Source organism: Sphaeramia orbicularis, chromosome 10 (assembly GCF_902148855.1).
Source record: "Sphaeramia orbicularis chromosome 10, fSphaOr1.1, whole genome shotgun sequence".
Classification (NCBI taxonomy): domain Eukaryota; kingdom Metazoa; phylum Chordata; class Actinopteri; order Kurtiformes; family Apogonidae; genus Sphaeramia; species Sphaeramia orbicularis.
Window position 1 is genome coordinate 5,300,022 of NC_043966.1, and position 17,868 is coordinate 5,317,889.

The 17,868-nt window shown below is 46.2% G+C and overlaps 1 protein-coding gene across 4 annotated transcripts in view; it reads right to left on the minus strand.

Annotated features, from left to right (window-relative positions):
- The window catches only part of glra1 (glycine receptor, alpha 1), a 98,816-nt gene that overhangs the window by 62,174 nt on the left and 18,774 nt on the right, over positions 1–17,868 (minus strand). For 2 of the 4 annotated variants that reach the window (XM_030145415.1, XM_030145414.1), the window contains exons 2-3: positions 1,376–1,500; positions 1,121–1,132 (exon numbers count right to left, since the gene is read on the minus strand). In XM_030145415.1, the coding sequence (XP_030001275.1) occupies positions 1,121–1,132; positions 1,376–1,500 (137 nt within the window). The remainder of the gene's footprint in view (positions 1–1,120; positions 1,133–1,375; positions 1,501–17,868) is intronic. The other 2 variants (XM_030145417.1, XM_030145416.1) reach the window with 1 other exon arrangement.

Here is a 17,868-nt window from a genome sequence, read left to right on the forward strand (position 1 = left end):
CTGCAGTCTGAGAGAAATCGCCTCTGATTAGCTCCCATGGGTTACTGCAGGTGGATATTAGCTTGTTCTAAAATGATCCATTTCCTCCAGAGGTCAAACTAATGGAAGTAACTACAGACGGAAATTAACGATGTGACTGATCTGACCGCAGCATGAGGCTAACTGAAGTATTTATTTAATAATGTGGTGGAGCAAACCCAGTGTCACAGCCTGATCAATACCTCCACAGTCAGAGGAATGCCTGGTTCTACTGAGACTACAGAAGGTTAAAGGTCAGACCACGGCCTGCAGCCATGGAAGGTTGGATAAAAACCATAAATGGGTGATGGCGCCCCCTCATGGTGGTTTTATAGACCTGGGCTAACACTGATCCCATGGTCCTCACAGTCCTGGTTCTTCATTTACTAGAACATGTACCAGAACTTCGTAATTAGAGGACTGTGAAGGACTCAGAGGAACGGGTCAGATCATGCAGTTACTGTTCGTGACGCTCAGACCAGTAGAAGAACATCAGCATCACAGCGAAATGTCAGAGGTCACCTGACGCTGCCGCGGGTTCCACCAAACTGACCGGGGTTCCACTGTTTTCTACCGATATGTTCCACCTGATGCCGCAGGAATTACAGACGTCCGTTCTGGAAAACTGAAGTTCCAACCGGCAGCAGCACGTGTACTTTGGAGGATATTTGGTGTAATTCGAGTGTCAGAGGTGAAAGTGAGCGGCCAATCGGACGTGGATGTGAGTCTGGTCCAATTGTCTGGAATCGTGTGGAAGGACGTGGACGGTCCAGCGTCCCAGACCAGTCAATATGGAAACCTCTGACATGTGTCTTTATGGGGGCGTCCATTCAGGGGGAGGTCACTAGGTATTATAGTCATCATCATCATCATCATCATCATCATCATGGCGTCATTTAGCAGCACGTTCAGAGGAGGAGGCACATTACCTTGACCACCAAAACAAGCACTCAGGATACTGTGTGGATACAAGGAATGTAGCCAACAGGCAGCAGAGAACAGCTAGAGCCTAGGAGGGGTGGGGTGGGGGTGGGGGTGGGGGGTTCTACGCCCTGAAGTGGCCTAATCTGTCTTTAACATGTTGAGCATTGTGTTAAATTACCTTTGTTCCACACTGTAACGAGCAAATGAAAGAGATGGACAGATTAATAACAGACAGGCGTCAACATTCAGCAGCAGAATTGTTGCATCTTTGGGCTTCGTCTTAAAGTTCGTACAAACCTTCGGCTGTCCATAAACCGCAGCCTAACCTTTAAAAACAGGCTGATGACATGAAACACCAGGTGAGCACTTCTTTTCGGGGACGCTTTGGCTACATTCCTGTCTTATCCCACTGAGTCTTGGTGGCACCTCCTACCTTTGAAGTTGGGTCGGATCCTGGCGTCGTATCCCGACACTTTGCCCATGAGTTTGTCCAGGAACTCGGACGGCGGCATTGGGGAGGCGGCTTTCCGCGCCGCCGCTTCTTTGGATGCTGCCAAACTGGAAAACAGAGACGAGAGGAGGTCAGAGACCAGGACGCAGAAAGACATTTAGACGGAAACAAAGACTGGATAAGAACCGGGACAGAATCTGTCCCAATGTGTCCATCAGTAGAACAAACAGAACCAACAGATCCAATAAACAAACAGAACCAACAGACCCAATAAAACCAACAGAACCAACAGACCCAATAAACCAACAGAACCAATAAAACCAACAGAACCAACAGATCCAGTAAAACCAACAGAACCAATAGAACCAACAGAACCAATAAAACCAAAAGAACCAACAGATCCAATAAACAAACAGAACCAACAGAACCAGTAAAACCAATAAAACCAACAGAACCAACAGATCCATTAAACAAACAGAACCAATAAAACCAACAGAACTAACAGATCCAATAAAACCAATAAAACATACAGAACCAACAGATCCAATAAAACCAACAGAACCAACAGAACTAATAAAACCAACAGAACCAACAGACCCAATAAACCAACAGAACCAATAAAACCAACAGAACCAACAGAGCCAGTAAAACCAACAGAACCAATAGAACCAACAGAACCAATAAAACCAACAGAACCAACATATCCAATAAACAAACAGAACCAACAGAACCAGTAAAACCAATAAAACCAACAGAACCAACAGATCCATTAAACAAACAGAACCAATAAAACCAACAGAACTAACAGATCCAATAAAACCAATAGAACCAACAGAACTAATAAAACCAACAGAACCAATAAAACCAACAGAACCAACAGATCCAATAAAACCAACAGAACCAACAGATCCAACAAAACCAACAGATCCAGTAAAACCAACAGAACTGATAGTAAAATCCTTAAATTCTTCATTGAATGTGTTTTTAGATGGTTCTGTTGAATTGGGCTGAAAATGCAATTTCAGGTTCTTCAATGTCCAAACGGAGGTTCTGATTCACTTCATGGGTTCTATGTCCTGTTGACATGTCATTGGTTTACCCATAAGGCCGTGGTGTTTGGTCAGCTGACCTCTTCATCTGATTAAACCCATCAGTAGACAAACACCCACGTCTTCAGGATAAACACAAATCAAACCCAGTCGGACTCATTTTTTCCTGGAAACGCTGTTAATGATGCACCTGATCCGACTGGTTCTGTTCAGTACATGTCAGCTGGATTCCATCCGTAACCCGAAGTACATTAGTGACTAAATCTTTACGTCTTCACTTTATGTCACTAAAGACAAACTGGACAAGAAGAAACAGGACGTAAACCCGGGGCATAAACCCGGGATGTAAACCCAAGACGTAAACCTGGGATGTGAAACCAGGATGTAAACCCGTAAACCCTGGGTGTAAACCTGTAAACCCTGGGTGTAAACCCGTAAACCCTGGGTGTAAACCTGTAAACCCAGGACCTAAACCCCGGATATAAATCCAGGGCGTAAACCCAGTACTTTTACTTTTAAAATCTCTTTTGTCTTTTTAATATAAACATGTTAAAGTTGTTTTGTTTTTGTTCCACTTTCTTTTTTCTCCTATAAATTTATTCCTTTTCATTCTGATCCAAAATACTTTGACATAAAATCATCCAGACTTTTCTTTTAAAAACACTTTCAATTATAAATAAATCCTTAGTTTTTCATGTCAGAGTATTTTATCACAGTTTTTTTTTCCCCACTTCAACTATAAATGTTGTTGTTTCCATCTAGAATGTCTTCTTTAAACGTCAGATGAAACTGAAACACTTTGAATATTACTGATTCAACTGCATCGATTCCAAGTCTGTTTGAAAAATACGGACTGTTTTTGGTCCAAATCTGTCATTTTTCACAGTCATCGTTGTCATTAAACATCATCTTAATGTCCTCAGCCCCATCGACCCCTGGTCCTGTGACTCCGCCCCTCCCCCTCCCCCGCCACCCCCACCCCCCCTAGTCCCGTAACTCCGGTTGGACTGAACTGAACTGACAGCGTCTCGGTCCAAAGCGAAGGATCAGGACTGAACTGACCCGTGTCCTCGTGGATCTGCATTAGATTCACTGGTTCAGTTTGTGCCTTTGGCTGCAGGGGGGGGTGGGGGGTGGGGGGTAGGGGGGTGAGGACAGTCATCCATAACCTGTGGACGGAGACGAGTCTGGATGAAGCACCAGTTCAAGGCTTCATCCCTGAGCCCGGATCAGTGGACAGAACCGTCATCCTCCAGTGCTTCAGGATGTTCACTGTTGATCAGGTTGAATTAAAGTCAGTTGGTCGTCATGTTTGTCCACTTAAACGAGGTTAAAAGCACAAAGAAAAAGGGCTTTGAGGTGCTCTTTGTTCATGGATTCAAACTCAGATTCAGTCCTTCAGTAGATTTCACAGCATTAAACTGAAAATCCAAAAGGAAATCCGACTGAACTCCTGAAGCTGCGTTTTCATCTTTTTTATCTGTTACATTTTCTCTTGTTTTCATTTTATTAAATGCTTTTATGTTGTGTTTTTGTTTTGTTTTTGTTTCTTGGGGGTTTTTTTGTTACTTTTTTTACAATTTTATTTTTGTTTCTTTTTTAATGTTTTCAATGGTTTTTTTTACGTTTTCATTTCGTTACATTTTTATTGATTATATTTGGTTATGTATTGAAACAGCCTTTTCATCGTATGATCTTTTTCATTCTTTCTGATTAATGTAATGGTTTGATTTTCCAAACAAAGATCATGTGACGTTCAATCTGAACCTCAACGGGACTCTTTCAAACCTAGAAATATGACGAATGACTTGAATGTTTGAATGGTTTTTACAACAAACGTGTTGAACTGGAACATTTTCACTGTATGAGTGAAGCATCAGACAGCCTCAGCATCAGCACCGACTCCAGACGCCTCCTGTCAATCATTCACCATCACACAGTTATCACAAAGCTGAACCCAGAACCCAGTGGAACCAAAACCCACCAGACCCCAGTAGAACCTAGACCCACTGAAAACAGAACCTAGTAAAACCAGAACCCAGTGAAACCAGAACCCTGTAAAACCAGAACCCACTGAAAACAGGACCCACCAGAACCCAGTAGAACGAGGACCCACTGAAAACAGAACTTAGTAAACCCAAAACCCAGTGAAACCAGAACCCAGTGGAACCACAACCAACTGAAAACAGAACACAGTGGAACCAGAACCCAGTGGAACCAGAACACAGTAGAACCAGAACCCACTGAAACCAGAACCCAATGGAACCAGAACTCAGTAGAACCAGAACCCACTGAAGCCAGAACCCAGTAGAACCATAACCCACTGAAACCAGAACCCACTGAAAAAAGGACCCACTGAAACCAGAACCCAGTGGAACCAGAACCCAGTAGAACCAGAACCCTGTAAAACCAGAACCCACTGAAAACAAGTTCCACCAGAGCCCAGCAGAACCAGGACCCAGTGGAACCAGAACCCTGTAATACCAGAACTCACTGAAAACAGGACCCACCAGAACCCAGTAGAACCAGGACCCAGTGGAACCAGAACCCACTGAAACCAGAACTCAGTAGAACCAGAACCCACTGAAAATAGGACCCACTGAAACCAGAACCCGGGGGAACCAGAACCCACTGAAACCAGAATCCAGTAGAACCAGAACCCACTGAAAACAGGACCCACCAGAACCCAGTAGAACCAGGACCCAGTGGAACCAGAACCCACTGAAAACAGAACCCAGTGGAACCAGAACCCACTGATTCAAAAATGAAAATAATCTAAAATAAAACAACATAAACTTGGAACTTTATTAACAAAATAAACAAAAGGACCCCAAAAAATTTGCAAAACGATGAAATGAAAGAAAAACGAGGAAAAATAATAAATATGAAAAAAACACATAAAAATATGGAGCAAAGTAAAAAAAAAAAAAAATGTCCAAGCTTATTCACAAAATGAACAAAAAATAATGAAAAAAGCAACACATAGAAAAATGAACATGAACCAAATAAAAATGCCTGATAAACAGAAGAACAGTTCAGATCAGAAAAATGATCCAAATGTGTTTTTGTGAATCTGTTCCATGGGTTTGTCTTTAATCAGTTTGTGCTTTCTGCAGCTTTTCTCTAAATATGAATCAGATGAGACTTTAAAGCTTCTCACTGTCATTCGTGACGTTCAAAGACAATTATAAATCATCGTCCGAATCCGAATCCTTCGATCAAATGTTGGAGTCAAAGAGTTGGTGAATAATTCAGCGCCGTCGCATTAATGTGTCATAAATTTAAATGATTCAGACCACGACGCCACTAAATGGGAAGGCATCGGCCTGACTTTCAAACGGCCGCACACGCTCAGATAAACAACACCATTAGCAATTCATAAACACGGAATGCTGCCGTGGACGCCACTTTATCTGCCAACCACTGATCGGAATCACAGGAATTATGGGAAATCTGTGATGGGAAAACAAGGAGGAAGAGGAGAGTCTGGTGATGCGTTCAAGTACAAACAGACAACACGGTGACCTTCGAAGAATACGACTCATCATCACCTGACGATGGTTTAATGTCAGCTGACAAACACACCGTCAAGGGACGACGGGAGTCACGCATGCGTAGAAGCATTTATCTCTGTCAGCCATGTTTTATGACTCGCTATGACAACCTCTCTAGGACAAACAGCTCGCTACAGCGCCTCCATTCCCCTCCGACCCCCAGATTTACATCCAAACATTTGTCAGCTGGATAGGCTCTCAGGCTAACACTAGCAGCATGGTGTTAGCGGCTGCAGGAGCCTCAGACCACCGGTTAGCTCTTAGGCTCTCAGGCTAACGTTAGCAGCATGGTGCTAGCAGCTGCAGGAGCCTCAGACCACTGCTTAGCTCTTAGGCTCTCAGGCTAATGTTAGCAGCATGGTGCTAGCGGCTGCAGGAGCCTCAGACCACTGGTTAGCTCTTAGGCTCTCAGGCTAACGTTAGCAGCATGGTGCTAGCGGCTGCAGGAGCCTCAGACCACCGGTTAGCTCTTAGGCTGTACAGCTAACCTTAGCATTGTGGTGCTAGTGGCTGCAGGAGCCTCAGACCCCCGGTCCATGCACCCACACCTGTCCATGTTGTCCATGTGACCCGTCCAGCTGGACGTCCAGGGGGTCTGTGTGTTTGGACACAGTATGACTCATACAGCAGTGGTTTGTCCTAGCGAGGTTACCGTAGTGACTCATAAAAGATGGCCGACAGAGATAAATGCTTCAATGCATGCGTGACTCACATTGTCCTTTGACACCCACAACCTGGACCTGTTCAGACCGAAAACCAGGCCCAGGTCAGGGGTCTGGATGAGACCTGGACCTAGTTTCATGAAGCAGGTTTGGGTTTGATTCAGTTCACGTTCAATCGTCTACAAATGAAACCGAAACCATGGAAATCTGATGATGATGATGATGATGATTACTGTCATCCAAGAAATGTACGAGGAGGAGGAGGAAGATTAAGGAGGAGAAAGGAGGAGGGGAGGAGGAAGGAGGAGGAAGAAGGAGGGGAGGAGGAGGAGAAAGGAGGAGAAAGAAGGAGGAGGAGAAAGGAGGACGAGAAAGGAGGAGGAGGGGAGGAGGAAGAAGGAAGAGGGAGGATCTTCTTATGTTAATATAGAGATGTATTGATAACAGATGACAGTAAACTTCTATTCTATTCTATTCTATTCTATTCTATTCTATTCTATTCTATTCTATTCTATTCTGTTCAGTCGATAAATCATAAACTGTTCCAAACTGTATAAACCCATTTGGACCCTGTGCACATGATGTGCTGTCGGTGCTTTGGGACTGGACCTCTGTGGTACCGGACGGTTCCTGGTCCGTAGGATGGAACTGGTGTCACTGAGGCTCACGCTTCTGGTTCTGGTTCTAGAAGTCACTGGGCTTTGGTCCTTCTGTGGTAAATACAGACAAACTGGACAGAACCGGACTCGGACCGACAGCGGGACAAACAGACGACACCGAGGCCCTGTCGGAGCCCGGTGAAGGTCGGCGGCTGCGCTGATTGGACAACCCCGGCCCCGGCCCCGGCCACACCCCCGACCCCGCCCCTGTCAGGTCAAACAGGTGAAGTCGACGGCTGATACCGCCTGGGCTTACTGCCGCTCCACGGCCTCAGGTGTGGGCATTGAACCGGGTCAGGACATCTGGAACCCACTGACTGTCAGATAACAGGGGTGCCGCGGCGTCGCCATGGCGGTGGCATCTCCATGGCAACGGCGCCGATGTGAGGCCCGTCAGCCTCCGGCCGCTCTGTTCTCTGTGACGGCAAATTAAGTGGATCAGAGATTATCTGAGCGCCAATAATTCTAACCGCGACGTGACAAATCTGAGCTTAATCCTCTTTACGGCGACGACGAGTGTGAGCGTGATAGGATCAACGATCGCAAAAAAAGAAAAAATACACAAAACAAAACAAAAAAAGTGATAGGATCAACGATCACAAAAAAAGAAAAGAAAAAAAAAACACAAAAAAAACCCCTAAAAAAAAATTTAATTAATGTTTGGATGAAAAAACAAAACAAAAACACAATGAGTCTAAGACCCAGGAGGACCAGGACCAAGACCAAGAGGACCTAGACCAAGACCAGGACCAGGGGGACCAAGACTAAGACCAGGACTGGGACCAGGAGGACCAAGACTAAGACCAGGACCAAGACCAGGACCAGGACCAGGACCAGGAGGACCAAGACCAGGACCAGGAGGACCAGGACTAGGAGGACCAGGACCAGGAGGACCAGGACTAGGAGGACCACGACCAAGACCAGGACCAGGAGGACCAGGACCAAGACCAGGACCAAGACTAAAACCAGGACCAGGAGGACCAAGACTAAAACCAAGACCAGGAGGACCAAGACTAAAACCAGGACCAGGAGAAGCAGTCAAAGAAGAAGAAGAATTAAAGCCGCAAGCGGCATCTAAAGGCCCTCGTCACGGGCATGTCCAGTACAAGTATGTCCATCGTTCAGCAGGTGGCGCTCTAGCACCAAATGTTAATTTCTTCTGATGAATGGGTGTAGGCCTGGGAGATCAACAACTGATTCAAATTTGAAGCAAATCAGTGTTCGTATGTCCAAACTAAAGACATTTTTGTATAAGTAAATCTGTAGGGGGCGCTATGCAGCCAAAATTAAATTTCTTCCATTGAATGGGTGTAGGCCTGTGAGATGTACCACTGAGTCAAATTTGAGCCAAATTGGTGTTTGTATGTCCGAACTGATGCAATTTTATAAAGGTAAATTTGTCTTCTGAAAAATGGGTGTAGGCCTTGGAGATTGGCAACTGATTCAAATTTGAGCCAAATAGGTGATCATATGTCCAAGTTGAAACAATTTTAGTAAAATTAAACTTGTAGGGGGTGCTATGGAGCTGAATTTCAAATTGTTCAGATGAATGGGTGTAGGCTGGGGAGATAGATGTCTGAGTCAAATTTGAGCCAAATCCGAGCTGAAGCAATTTTTGGAATGGTAAATTTCAGAAAAAACTTGGCAAAGTTTGCGACCTCATCGCATAAAAATGGTGATACCAATCCAAAACTTTGGCTAACTTTTGATGCCCCACTCCTCCAGATACTGTACACCAATTTTGAGCTCATTCGGGCAACGCCCAAGGAGGGGATAGCTAAAATACATCAGCGAAAACGCTGAGTCAGCATTTTGGAAATTTCAATCCAATATGACTGACTGAGGGTTGGTTTAGGGGCGTGGCCATAATAATAATTTTTGTTTGTCTCCTTATGACGAATCTGTGTACCAATTTTCGTGGCTCTACGACAAACTTTACACTGGACATAGTCCCATTGGCGTAATGTATTTCCACTTGTCAAGGGGGCGCTGTTGAAAAATGTCTTTACTGACATCTATGAAACCTATATGTAAATTCAATTTTGCACATTTCTGAATTTTGGGAAAAATTTGGTGAGTTTTCGTAAATGTTCAGGGGGTCAAATTTGAGCTCAAAGCGCAGGAGAAAGAATAATAAGACTAAAAAAAAAAAATAATAATAATCTGAGCAAGAACAATATAGCTGTTTCCATGACAACCACATATTTGGCTTTATTTGAAAGCTCTCGAGGTCCCCCACATGTCTGTGGGGTCAGAGGTCACGTGTCGTGCACTTACACACACGTGACTGACCCCGACCGGACGTCTCCCATTGACTCCCATTCATTCCATGCAGGTGTAAATCTGTGGTCTGCGCTCATGTCGTGTACGTGTTCTTAAAGGTCTGACCGCTGTGAATGTGAATATGAGTGAGAGTGGAGACGGTGGAGAAAGGAGACCGCGTCACTGGCAATTTGGTCCCCATGTGCCCACTGCAGACAGGCCCTGCTCCGGCTTTACTCGGCTCGGGCCTAATAAGACTGAAAACAAACAGAAGAGCTGAAGGATTAGAGACAGACTGGGATTAAAACAACTGTTTATCAGATCAGTACTCAGATCTGTGATCAGATCCAAACCCTAACCCTCCATCTCCTGTCCCAGACCCCTCCCTCTCCTGTCCCAGACCCCTCCCTCTCCCGTCCCAGACCCCTCCCTCTCCCGTCCCAGACTCCTCCTTCTCCCATCCAAGGCCCCTCCCTCTCCCATCCCAGACCCCCCAGGGTCCTGGTCTCTGGATTCCCAGATCACAGGCTGGATTTGCTTTCATTATGTCCGATCGAAGCTGGCTGAGCTTCAGCACTCAACGGCGCCAACGCTGACGCAGCACAAGCAGCAAACAGCTGACTCGTCGAGTGCCAGGCTGGGAGATGCAGCAGCCACGGCGGCAGTGGCAGAGGGGCGTGGGTTAATGCAAACCTCCCATCATTAGCCCTAAGTGGTCCTCATTATGGTCCTGAAGCCTCTGAAGACCTGGATCCTAACGGGTCTCAACCTGAGCTTTAGTACAGACATAAATGCAGCTGGATTCAGCAGCTCCAACACTGGAACACGAACCACAAACCAAGGCCCCAAGGCCAACGCCCACCCCTAACAGGGCTGACTCTGGTAACGGGGCTGAATCCAGTAACAGGGCTGACATCTATAACAGGGCTGACATCTATAACAGGGCTGACTCTGATGAACCAGCTGCAGGTCAGTCCAGTTCTCCTCCTATCAGGACTTGCTGTGCTGTAACTGTTTTCTGTCCCAGAATGCACTGGAGGGAAACAGGCTCCACCCACAGCAGCTCTAATGCACAGTTCAGATTTTTGGGTTTAATCTGTTTTTAGTTTACAGGCCGACAGGCCGTAAGATACTGTCGTCATGCGGCGGCGTCTGTCATCGTCTGTCATCGTCTGTCATCGTCTACTGTCCGTTACAAAAATTTCAATCGTCTTCTTCTCCCAAACTCCAGTTCTGATTGACTTCAAACTTGATATACAGTTTCTGTATGATGATGTCAACACAAGGAAAGGAAATTATTTCCTTCCGGATCTGATTCTGGATTTGGTGCCACTTTGAACATTTTTCCCATTATAACAGATAGGAAGTGGATTGATCCAATAAATCAGTATCAATGATATCAAGTTGGAATTTGAAGTTTTTACAGATCTGATTGGAATATGACCAAAACATGGGCTGTTTCTGTAATAGAATAAATACATAGAACTGGGGGAGAATAAATGGATCTGGATACATTTCCCAAAGCTTTGAATTTGGCCGGTAAGCTACAGGGCCATTGGTCCGATTTTTTGTTTGTGTGTTGGTTCATATTCTACATTAAATGCGACTTCTGTCAGTTTTGAGTCTGAACTGAATTTGACCCTGAAGTGACCCACATGCTCTAAAGAGGTCCTGAAGTGACCCACATGCACTGAAGAGGTCCTGATGGAATACCAGACCACGCAGACACACACTGTGTTTACAGAAGGAAATATGGTTTTCCTCCGCTCCGACCAACAACTGGGACATTTGTCGCATTTCAATGATGGAAAGGTCGGATAAATGCAACCTGGACGTTCAGACTGAAGTCCCATTGGAAAATACCAGATCTGGATCAGATTTAGGACCACATATGAAAGTGGTCTGGGTCAGATTTAGGAACACAGATCCAGGTCACATATGGACACATAAGGACACGTGTCTTGGTCTGGTCGTAGACTTGGCCCAGTTTGTTAAACTCTTCCTTCTTTAATGTGTCAGAAGTGGATTCTTTAAATCTCCGTTCAACTTCTGTAAAAGAACCTGTTCGACATCTACTCCACATAAGACATCTGTAACAGGGCTGACTCCTGTCACTGGGCTGACATCGGAAAATGGAACCGTCGTCTCCAAACGTTACGATGGAAATTCAGCTTTTACACAAAAACAGACCCGGGTCCAGCACCAGGACCAGGATCCACACCTGAACAGACCTGGTGTCAGATAGAAAAGTGACCCCCATGGAAAAGTGACCCACCCCCAACCAATAAATGAATGAATGAACGAAAGAATAAATAAATAAATACATACATAACTAAATGTCTGTTTCTTGGAGGTGTATAGAATGAACCCAAAAGTTCAACCATTTCTTCACCATCTGTGACTGATTCACTGTTATTGAATCCACATCCTTGACTGTGTTCTGTTTATTGGACTCACTGCTTTTTCCATCCTTTCGGGTCGAGTTCGTGTCTGTGACGAGTCCACGGACAAAAAATGAACCTATGATCGACTTCAGAGTTTATGAACGTATGAATGCAGTCGTTTATGGTGACATTCAAAATGATCCAAATAAAAAAAGCTTCAGTGATTATGGTTCAGAAAAGGATCCCAGCACGTTTATGAAGGGACAGAACACAGAACCAGAACCAGACCTGAACAGACCCAGACCCAAACCTAAACAGACCCAGAACCAGACCTGAACAGACCCAGACCCAAACCTGAACAGACCCAGAACCAGACCTGAACAGACTCAGAACCAGACCTGAACAGACCTAGAACCAGACCCAGAACCAGACCTGAACAGACCTGAACAGACCTGAACAGACCCGGGCCCAGACCTGAAGAGAACCAGACCTGAACAGACCCAGAACCAGACCTGAACAGACCCAGACCCAAACCTGAGCAGACCCAGAACCAGACCTGAACAGACTCAGAACCAGACCTGAACAGACCCAGAACCAGACCCAGAACCGGACCTGAACAGACCTGGGCCCAGACCTGAACAGACCCGGACCCAGACCTGAACAGACCCGGGCCCAGACCTGAACAGACCCGGGCCCAGACCTGAACAGACCCAGAACCAGACCTGAACAGACCCAGACCCAAACCTGAACAGACCCAGAACCAGACCTGAACAGACTCAGAACCAGACCTGAACAGACCTAGAACCAGACCCAGAACCAGACCTGAACAGACCCAGAACCAGACCTGAACAGACTCAGAACCAGACCTGAACAGAACCAGACCCAGAACCGGACCTGAACAGACCTGGGCCCAGACCTGAACAGACCCGGACCCAGACCTGAACAGACCCGGGCCCAGACCTGAACAGACCCAGAACCAGACCTGAACAGACCCAGACCCAAACCTGAACAGACCCAGAACCAGACCTGAACAGACTCAGAACCAGACCTGAACAGACCTAGACCTAGAACCAGACCCAGAACCAGACCTGAACAGACCTGAACAGACCCGGGCCCAGACCTGAAGAGAACCAGACCTGAACAGACCCGAGCCCAGACCTGAACAGACCCAGAACCAGACCTGAACAGACCCGGGCCCAGACCTGAACAGACTTGGGCCCAGACCTGAACAGACCTGGGCCCAGACCTGAACAGAACCAGACCTGAACAGACTTGGGCCCAGACCTGAACAGACCCAGGCCCAGACCTGAAGAGAACCAGACCTGAACCAACCCAGAACCAGACCCAGAACCGGACCTGAAAAGACCCGGGCCCAGACCTGAACAGACCCGGGCCCAGACCTGAACAGAACCAGACCTGAACAGACCCAGAACCAGACCTGAACAGACCCCAGCCCAGACCTGAACAGACTTGGGCCCAGACCTGAACAGACCCAGACCCAGACCTGAACAGACCCAGAACCAGACCTGAACACACCCAGAACCAGACCTGAACAGTCCCAGGCCCAGACCTGAACAGACCCGGGTCCAGAACCGGACCCAGACGTGAACAGACCTGGACCCAGACTTGAGCAGACCCGGGTCAGGCCTTCAGACCTGCGCAGACCCGGGTCAGGCCTTCAGACCTGAACAGACCCGGGCGAGGCCTTCAGACCTGAACAGACCTGGTTCAGGCCTTCAGACCTGCACAGACCCGTGTCAGGCCTTCAGACCTGAACAGACCTGGTTCAGGCCTTCAGACCTGCACAGACCCGTGTCAGGCCTTCAGACCTGAACAGACCCGGGTCAGGCCTTCAGACCTGAACAGACCTGGGCCCAGACCTGGGTCAGGCATTCAGACCTGTGCAGACCCGGGTTAGGCCTTCAGACCTGAACAGACCCGGGTCAGGCCTTCAGACCCTCAGCTGAAATCACTCTGATATTCACGTGTTTCATTCAAGGCCACGTTAGAAATGAAACGACACAGACTCACAACACCAGTCACATCCAGATCCAGAAGGCCTGGGTCGACCCAGATCCAGAAGGTCCGGGTTGCAGCTGTAACTCAGTGTCCTGGGTTTGTGGGGTTCAGAACCGGTTCTGGTTCCAGGACCCAGTGAGAACCTGCTGGTAATGACAGTCCAGATGGGTCTGTGTATCATCAGGTTCTGAACCGACCCGGTCCAGAGGGTCTTTACAGTGGAGACTGTGGCCAGGAGTGGTTCTGATGTAGATGGGAGTGATAAACCCTAATGGATCCTCCTGACATGGATCAGAACTGGCTTCGGTTCTGGTTCCGGTCCCGGTCCCTGTTTGTTCAGCAACACTGGCTCCTTCAGCAAAACCACAAACCCAGGTGGACCAGGGTCCTGCTGGACCAACCCTGATCTGTGTCCACATATGTGTTCAGACCATCACAGACATGGGTAGATCACAACAGGACCCCAGACCCAGGTGGACCACAAGATCCCATACCCCAGACTCAGGTGGACCACAGGATCCCAGACCCACGTGGACCACAGGATCCCAGACCTCAGACCAAGGTGGACCACAGGATCCCGAACACAGGTGGACCACAGGATCCCGGACCCAGGTGGACCACAGGATCCCGGACCCAGGTGGATCACAGGATCCCGGACCCAGGTGGACCACAGGATCCCGGACCCATGTGGACCACAGGATCCCGGACCTCAGACCCAGGTGGACCACAGGATCCCGGACCCAGGTGGACCACAGGATCCCAGACCCAGGTTCTATTTGGATGCATCTCAACGTTGCCCAATATAAACTTCTTAAAAACAATTTTTCTTTTGTTTTTTTTCTTTTGTTTTTGCTCTTGTAAATCTGTTCTTGTATTTTTGTGAATAAGAACTGTGCACACATGCTGTGGTGTTTGTCACCACATTCAGATGGACAGTAGAACTACATGGACCTGTAGAAATTTGATTAATATCTGTTTACAAATATGAGTGCAAAGCAATTTGATCATTAAAAATCATGTATATTTGTAGACATTTGTAACACTTTATGATTTATGATTGATTGTACGTATGATTAGGCTTTACAAGTTATTTTCTGATCTTCTAAGATGACATATATTGCATGTCACGTGCTATTTTGGTCGGACACTGCATATAAAACACCTGTGTATTTTGTATTTGTGGATACTTTGAAATGTGTGACTCTTGATCATTTACAATTGATCATATGTTTGAAAAGTTTTAATATTTTTTTTCTGTTATGACGTATAACGTGGGTCACGTGTTGTGATTAGATGCCACATCTAAAACACCTGTGACAGTTTCTGTCCTCAGTCTGATGAAGGGCCTCGGCCCCAAACGTCACTATTAAATGGTTTGGGAGCTCACTGGTTGTGCGGACCTTCCTTTATTTTTTTCACGTTCTACTTTTTTGGGATCCTGCACACCTCTAATTTTGGATGTGCGTGTCGTTCCCCTTTTTTCATGGTTTATCTGTCTGACACTCCGGCCTTGACTCCCACTCCTCACACATCCACAGCTGTGAGCTGTCGACTCTGATCATCACCAACAAAATGGTAGTGTTTGAATTCACAGAGGATTACTCCCGCATCATTCTCAAAGATTCTCTTTTCAACAACAGCGGTGATTCCTGCAGCCTCCACACAAACTCTTGAACGTTTGCAAGAAAGAGAAACTCTCCTGTATCTACATGCAGTCACCCTGAGGGACTACATACGTGTGAAGAGGATTCCACTCGGACTAAGGATCAACAAGGACCTATAATAGTTAAAGACAATGAAACCTTTTGTGACCGCTGGACTGAAATCCTCAGTAAATGCTCTTTTGACCTGATGGCTTTGACCATTCAAGAAATCTCGACGAACCTCGCGAAAGTGCGTGAAGAAACCACTATGGCCAAACACCAACTAGGAAGTCCGATCACCGACCGGCCAGGCTGCAACAGCTGCTCTCCGAATGTGAACAACGCACGGACAACCTACAGAAAGAAATAACAGCCTATAAAACAGAAGTGCGACAGAGACACTGCAGACTACAGGAGCAGAACGTTTATCAGTGGAGGAACCCAACCACACGACGACAATGTAGACTCGCCACTTCAAACAAGGACCGCAGAGGCAACTTCTGAGGCAACTTCTACGGCAACAGTCACAGTGACTCACACAGCCACACTACCGACCAGGAGGATTCTGATTCCAGCTCTGCTTCACAACCAAGTACTTCTGTTTCGGACACACACGGAGAACAAACGCAAAAACGCCAAACGCAAGGAAGAAGAAACGCAGGAGGGGGAAGAAGACAGAACGGACGAGAGCCTTACCAGACACAGAACAGGTACATGATGTTAGAAATCTGTCCCAAAAAGAACTGACACGTCTAACTGCACTCAGCAAAGGACTGTCCTTTCCCCCCCACCCACTGCAAAGACTGTGATGTTCTAGTAGATTTCAATAAGTTCTTTCGTACATTAAGGCTCAAAGAATTTTACAGTAATAAATCCAACAACTCTGTCTCTTCAATTCAAGGAACTGAATCTATCATTACTACAGACCAGACCGCTGAAAGGGTGAACCGACACACAAAGTCATCCTCACAAGCTGAACCATGGACACCGTTTAGAGGTAAAAGCACTTTTATTCCACCTTCCAAACACAATGCCTCCATCCACACATACTGCAGACTGGTCCAACAGGATGTCCCTCATTTCCTGAAACAAAAAATACAATATACAATGGCACACAATCTATCAAAAGAACAACGACTGGAACTAGAATTTCTGAGAAAGGACAACTCAAATCGTCATTAAAAGTGCCGACAAGGGGGGCGCTATTGTCATCTTAGATCGTTCAGCATATGTGAATGAAGTACAACGACAACTCAGCAATGATACTTTTTATAAGAAATAGGACTATAATCCCACTCTAGCCTTTAAAGAAAAAATAAAAATGAAACTAGATCACCTGGAGAATAATGACATAACTAAAACTGAATACACCTTCATGACAGTAGAGTGGCCTGTCGTTCCAGTCCTGTATAACCTTCCAAAGATCCATCAGAAATACACAGACGTCCCACCAGGGAGGCCCATCGTATCAGCAACAGGCTCACTCACACAGAAAATATCAGCATTTGTGGATTATTTTCCACAGCCCCTGGTGACATCACTACCATCATACAGAAAAGACTCTATGGAGTTCATCAAAATGATCCAGACCTTGGTGGTCCCAAATGAATGTTTCTTAGTGACTATGGACATTGAATCACTGTACACAAATGTCCCATTCGAAGGAGGGTTACAAGCCACTGAATTTTTTTTTAAATCAACGAGACGACTGCTCACCCAGCACAGAATGTATTGTAGACCTAATAGAAACAGTGCTGACCTCAAACTTCATGTTTGAATCTGACTTTTATCTCCAGATTTCTGGGACCAGCATGGGTTCCAAGATGGCTCCCAGCTTTGCTTCACTCTTCTGTGAACATTTCGAACATCATGTGGTCTTCAATCCAAGAGACCATCCACATCTGCATTACATCAACAACTGGAGGAGGTACATAGATGATATATTTTTTATTTGGAATGGAACTGAGTCACAACTCAAGCATTTTCATGAGTTTATGAACAACAACAACAGACATCTAAGATTTACCATGGAATATGACATGCAGAAGATGAACTTTTTAGACATTCTTGTGTACAAAGACTTGAACAAACTGTACATGAATCTATATGGTAAAAGCACTGACAGGAACTCTATTTCAGTGTTTTTCAACCACTGTGTGCCGCGAGATATTGTCAGGTGTGCCGTGGGAAATTATCCAATTTGTGCGCCTGTGCGGTCTAGCGCCTGGCAGAGTAATCATGTA